At 44.9% G+C, this 6916-nt stretch overlaps 1 protein-coding gene across 1 annotated transcript in view; it reads right to left on the bottom strand.

The window, feature by feature from the left end:
- The window catches only part of pdlim4 (PDZ and LIM domain 4), a 75215-nt gene extending 68725 nt beyond the window's left edge, over window positions 1–6490 (bottom strand). The window contains exon 1 of the mRNA XM_063202768.1: window positions 6303–6490. Within this exon, the coding sequence (XP_063058838.1) occupies window positions 6303–6395 (93 nt within the window). The 5' untranslated portion in view covers window positions 6396–6490. The remainder of the gene's footprint in view (window positions 1–6302) is intronic.
- Window positions 6491–6916: the final 426 nt, after the last annotated feature.

Here is a 6916-nt window from a genome sequence, read left to right on the forward strand (position 1 = left end):
ACTTGCTTTTGCTTTTTCATTCTGATGCTACCTTTAATGATTCTTGTACCGCAGGTGTTATGATGGTGTTATAACCACTTAAACCACTTAGTGTTATTACCACTCAAAATCCACAATCCTCACAGTACAAGTGTGTATCCAATGTTTAAAGGGACACTGTGCAGGAAATGGTCAAAAAGGGTACTGCAACTATACTGTTCAATTTTTTTTACTTCCTATTTTCCTGATGTAGTGGATGAACAACAGTCCATAATTGTTTTAGTTAAAAACAGGCCTGAGTCTCAATCTGGTCAGCATCTTTAAAGGGACACTGTGCAGGAAATGGTCAAAAAGGGTACTGCAACTATGCTGTTCATTGAAACTGGGCTGCCAATTGCCAGATTTGATCTTTGCATGAAAGTTTTCTAAGTAATAAACAAATATTTTCTAGTATGGTCCAAGTAAAGTCATTTTTGCAGCTAAAAATGGCTGTGTTTGGAAATTCAAAATGTCGGACCACGGAGAGGATCCCCCTTTTCATGTATGAAAAGTGCAATTTTTCCAGTCATAATGAATACTTGTAATTTTATGGTGGTGGTAAGTGTTCATGAAAAAGGTAACTTTAGTGAATGGGCAGCATGAATTCTGGAAATAAACAACTAAAAATCTCACACAGTGTCCCTTTAAACCACTTTATTTAGTGTTATTACCACTCAAAATCCACAATCCTCAGAGTACCACTGTACAAGTATGTGTTTCCAATGTTGAATGGGGTACACTCAAGTCTAAAGTCATTACAACAGTATGAATGGAATACATTCAGAATTAGGAGGTACCTGCTTCCTACTAACTTGCTGGGACTTTTGGTGTCAGTGACTGATGGGTAATGATATCACACAACTGTTTTGGAAGTAATACCATCTGATCTGCCATAGGCCTTTTTAACGTATGCCATGTGCCTCGTAAGACTGGTTTTAAAACAAATATAGGAGACAAAGAAGCAGATAGAGATCTTGCAACCATTAATCAAGAGCTCTGCCTACAGTAGATAGTATAGACCAGGGGTTCCCAACCTTTTTCAACTTGGGGCCCACTCGAAATTGTGAAAAATGTTCAGGGCCCACCTCTGACCCAATTGAGAATAAAACTCAAATAAATCAACAGCAACACACACCAAAATATAATTATTATTTTTGGAAAATGATTTCAAGGCCCACTTGGAATACCTTCAGGGCCCACCAGTGGGCCCCGGCCCATAGGTTGAAAACCACTGGTATAGACACCTTACTGCTGGGAGCGATGTGGCTCACTGCACCATACCAATACGACGGGGACCCGGGTTCCATTCCGGTCCGAGTAGGGGTGGGCGGTATGACCAAAAAGGTATACCTCTGTATAATTTTAGTCACGGTATATATCACGGTATTGCACATTTCTGTATAAAATGTTACAATTAAGCGTTTTGTGGCAAACTGACCAAAACACCATTTTTTTGCATTTTATTTTTTGGAAATGACTGGTCAGACATCGTTTTATCTTCTATGTGGGAATTCTTGTCATTCAAATCATTTGAAAACATATTTTTAAACTTTTAATCTATAACTATAACTCTACATCTACAGGAAGCAATGCGCTATTGCGGTAGACGGTATGAGACAAAATCTCTATCATTGATGAAAAAATACTGCACACGATATTATACCGCGGTTACCGCCCACCCCTAGCTCCGAGTTCCTTTCCCGATCCTTACCCACCTCTCTCTCCCCTCTCGTTTCCTGTCTCTCACACGGTCCTTTCGGTATGATAAAAGTGTAAAAGCCCCAAAAATGTATTTAAAAACCTTACTGCTTGTGGTGAGCGACACAAGAGCCCCATTATACACTTGAAAAGCAAGTAGCCTATATACCGCGGCCTAGTCATCTCTCTTGAAACTAAGTGCTATATACATACAGTACTGTGGCCTTGGCATCCTTCAGAGAACAGAACAGAACAGGGCCCGGTGCCAACTGTGTTCTCCTGGACTGCATTCAGGAACGCTCTTTTTCTCTCTTTCTCTCGCACAGGCACACACGCATGCATGCATGCATGCACACACAAACACACATACACACACACACACACACTCTCTCTCTCTCTCTCTCTCTCTCTCTCTCTCTCTCTCTCTCTCTCTCTCTCTCACACACACACACACACACACACACACACACACACACACACACACACACACACACACACACACACAATATCAAACAAATGCACACACACTCACACAATATCACACTCACACTCACACAAACACACGCACACACTGTAGCTCACACCCCCACCCTGCAGGTATATTCACAGGCATACGGTATATACACACACACACACACACACACACACGTGCGCATGCATGCACGCACGCACACACACACACACACACACCAGAGCATGGCAACCCGACCGAAACCCGACTGGCCTGGTCGGAACCCGACGGGCCGGGCCGGACTCGGACAAAAAAAATAGAATATCTGTCGGATTCGGGTCGGAAAACAGACATTGTGAAAATTGTAAGCAACCAGAGGAAACGTTTCAGTTCATGCAAACGGCAGTTTTGTGATTAAAAAAATAAGTAATTGAATATGCATAAATGAAAATGTTGGTAGGCTACTCGTGCGAGTGATTATTATTGGCTGTATGCACGCGCCAGTTACCAGTGGCAACATGGACGCTCACTCCGAGTCAGCCAGCAGGGATGCAGAGTCAACTTGCTTTCTTAATAAGCGCCAAATCAACAGTTGTCAGTGAACGCATGGTCTTTTGTTGTAGGCCTATGTGTAGGCCATGTTTTAGCATGCCTTCGTGGCTGTCTTGAATATTGAACATAAAATGACGACGTTTGACACTGCATTGGTCGCCAAGGATTACATTTCCAGCATGGGCTAACAAGGAGCATATGGACTAGGCTAATATAACTAAGAAGACGCACGCGCTACGTGGAGTATTCTAAGGTAGGGGCGGAGAGGTTTCCTGTTATTTTGTCCGCTGTGACATGTCATGTCCTTCACGTAGGTTCTTTTGTTGTCACTTTTACTGTACAGTTGTAACTATGCGCGTGCAACCTTTCCTCATTTTATAGCCTATTGACGGCATTACATGGACATCAGGGGAAATTACATTCTCTTGGAGGGCCGAACAGGCTACTACTGTTCTTCGGGGTTAACTTAGAGCCCATCCTTCTTAACGACAAGGAGCGACAGCTTCACGGGGCTCGCGGGGATTTATTTGCACTAACAGTAACAAATGTTTCGATAGCCGCACTGACTGCATCCAAAATGTATTCGTTAGTTTTCGCCTTTCTTATCCTCTCACGCCCCTCCCATGCATTTGATCACCGCACCCAACATCTCTGGTTAGTCTAACCGAAAGAAACATAAGGTGCGCTGTCACATGTGTGTGTGTGCGTGCGCGTGCGTGCGTGTGTGTGTGTGTGTGTTTATAGGCCTACTTACTCTGCATGCGTAACTAAATTAGGCTACTGCAAATTGCCTTATCCTAATGTCTTTGCCTATCCTGGCTATTTATCACGTGCTATTTTGAGTATGGAGGAGCCCACATAGAAAATCTTGCTTGCGCACAGGTTCTGTTGTTATTACAGTGGTCTCGGGCTTCGGACGGGTTCGGACACAAACATTTTAATTAGGGCCGGGCTCGGATCGGGGTTGATCACTTTTCTGTCGGCTGAGGGCCGGGCTCGGACATAAAAAACCGGCCCGAGCCACACTCTAACACACACACACTGCTGACAAGAACTGTGTATGAAATCGATCAGCACATTACGTCTTGAGGAGCCAGGAAACGGTTAAACCAGAAAGCCCTCCTACAGTGAGTGCAGTAAAATTAGCAGTGTTAATTCAACTCTTAGAGAGTGGATGTAACATCTTCTAGAGTACTCTCTAAGTGTTGATTTAACACAGCATTTGTTACTGTGGCAGAGGCACCGCACCAACCTCAAGTAAACACAAAGCTGCGTACAGAAGTCAACCTTGCCCAGCCCTGCCGTGGCCAACCGGTAGGGCACTCGTCTGCCATGCGGCCGACCCGGGTCCGATTCCCAGCCCGGGTCATTTGCAGACCCTCCCTGTCTCCCTCGACATTCGCTTCCTGTCCACCTCTCAAACTGTCCTGTCAAGTAAAGTCGTAAAAGACCAAAACAAATCTTTTAAAAAAGAAGTCAAGCTTGTCCAGTCAGTTCCCTGCCTCTAGGTTCCATGCTGCCTGATCTGCGAATCTCACAGAGAGCTGTGACAAACTGTGAGTTTAGAGAGAGGAGCAGTGAGTTGTTCCAGACAGCCACCTTTTGACATCCACATGCCCAGAGTGTAATTTGTGTGTGTGTGTGTGTGTGTGTGTGTGTGTGTGTGTGTGTGTGTGTGAGAGAGAGAGAGAGAGAGAGAGAGAGAGAGAGAGAGAGAAAGAGAGGGAGATAGAGAGAGAATCTTTAGTGTACACCCCCCCCCCCCTCTCTCTCTCTCTCTACTTGTGTATGTGTAATATGCTGCTCCACTTGTGCCGCACTGGCACAGCAACACAGCAACTGATGTGAAAACCCTAGCGAAGGCAGGGTGTCAGCCAGGGATATCTGCACTGCACTCCTTCTGTTATGCATTTAGGAAATGTGTCTGATTAAAGCCAAACACTGATGACAAGTGTTGCAGGTCATTAGTCGGGAGTAATGCGAGGGAGTGTGGGAGAGAGCAAATAAATGGGCAACATTTTCAATTTCAAAAGCCAGAGAGTTGAGTTTAACACCCCATTGGTGCACGTCTTCAACTCTCTAAGTGTTGAATCAAACCGTGCAAAGTTTACAGCGAGGGCAGCCATGAGTGACTGCATATAATTCAGGAATTCATGCGTAATTTAGAGGGCCATGGGATGAAAAAGAAACTGCAGGCCTGGGACATAAGTCCCCTGCTGGGGAGTCTGCCACACTCTGAGCAAGTCAAATGAGCTTTTAATTTGGATCCTATCTCGTGTGTGTACACTTCATCGCCTTTGCTTTTCAGACAGAGCTAAGCTGTACAGCCAGCCTATTCCAGCCGTGCTCTGATAGCGCGAAACAAACTCTCACACAGGTCGGTGCGCCATGACGCCATGAGTTACTGCGAGGACATGATGTGGTATGATCTAAAAACGTAGGGCCTACAGAGAGCTAACTTAGCAATTCCAAAGGAAAATGTGTCCCTGTAGCATGGCTTTGGTTCTGGCATCTTGTTGAATTTGCAATGCCAACAGCAAACAAGCTTGGGGTGTTTTAAAAGCAGTGCTTTTCAAATAAGTCCAGTAATCTCTCTCTCTCTCTCTCTCTCTCTCTCTCTCTCTCTCTCTCTCTCTGTGTGTGTGTGTGTGTGTGTGTGTGTGTGTGTGTGTGTGTGTGTGTGTGTGTGTGTGTGTGTGTGTGTGTGTGTGTGTGTGTGTGTGTAAAGGCTTCTTCAGTTTAAAGAAACTGTATGATTGAGGAGCCAAATATTTGGTCATACCTTGACCCGACTGTTGGGAAATTTGTCCACTGCCAGGCTTTAACTCCCAGAGTTCACAAGCGCACACTCTGCGAAAGGCGGACAGGATAACTAAGGACAAAGAAAATGGGGGCCAATTTGCCAAAGCCTTCCACTCACCTGTCAAGTCTGAAAAATAAACCAAGTCCAGCTGTAGACTACAGCCTAAGGAAAGTAGGTCATTCTAGGGTTTTCCACAGAAAATCTCTCAACAGCTGGCACCACACCTGGAATTGACCAATTTAAAGGCCAGAACATTCACCGGTGAAATTAGTGTCAACTCAACTGCCATTCCCCTTTCACGCGCCACAACGCACGGGCCGTGTAGTTTATCCCGGCTGCTGTGTCCAATACGGTCAAATAACTTTGGCAATGGGGAGCGGGCACTTTATTATTAACTTTAAGCAGCATTCTTTTTGGCCAATCAGCTGTTCGCATTCAAGTTCAAGACCTCAAATCAAAGAACTCACCCATGCCTTCTTTAGTCACACTGACCAAATATAGCCCATATCGAACAATATAGTATACCTCCAAAACACGTCATTAATAATCATGATTCATTTAAAAAAAAAAAACTGAGAAGGTCAGGGCGTCTTTACTACGGCTACAAAGCGACTTTATGAATAGGCTACAATATGTAGCCAGTCGATATCCGAATTAACAGTTATGTTGAGCTGAACAGTAAGTCGATATGAAGGACAGAATAGAAATGGTAGGCTGAAGGAACCGGTATCCGCGAGGTTGTAATATGCCGGTTACTTTATAAACCACGTCACTACGTACCCTCGAAATGGTCAGCGGTGTGCTGAAATCCCTTCCACCCACAAGGCGAAAACCCCACGGTGATGGACCACTCAGAGTAACCGTCTGAGGCATGATGCCAAGAAAAAGTATCCAGAAATCCGGGCTGGACAAAAGGTACAATAGCTTTTTACGCAGGACGACCCCACACACAACTCCTCTGGAGCGAAACTTTGGTCCTCACTTGTTGCAATCTTTAAATATTGAAAGCTCCCGTGACGTTTCAAGGGGGAGTTGTAGTAGCCGCCTCGCTCATGAGTGAATGGGAGGGAGCAAGCAAGCCGGTGCTATGGAGATGCAAGTCGTGGCTTTTCAAGACTACCAGGAATCGGCGTACTCACCGCTCATACACAGCTCGTTATGGCTGTGACTACTGCCGTGGTCATCGATCAGACTGGCTACACACAGATACGTTTGAACTTGTTTATTCATGTGAAATGACGGGGACTGTCTGGCTCACCTGTGTCTTTATTTTTTCCACTTCAGGAAGTTGTAAAGCTGATATGTTGAAACATTATGCTATGGCAGATAGAATATTAGATTTAGCTTATTTTAGCACCCAACAGTGCCCAATAGTAGGCTATTGCTGTCTGATA

This window comes from Engraulis encrasicolus, chromosome 7 (genome assembly GCF_034702125.1).
Source record: "Engraulis encrasicolus isolate BLACKSEA-1 chromosome 7, IST_EnEncr_1.0, whole genome shotgun sequence".
Classification (NCBI taxonomy): Eukaryota; Metazoa; Chordata; class Actinopteri; order Clupeiformes; family Engraulidae; genus Engraulis; species Engraulis encrasicolus.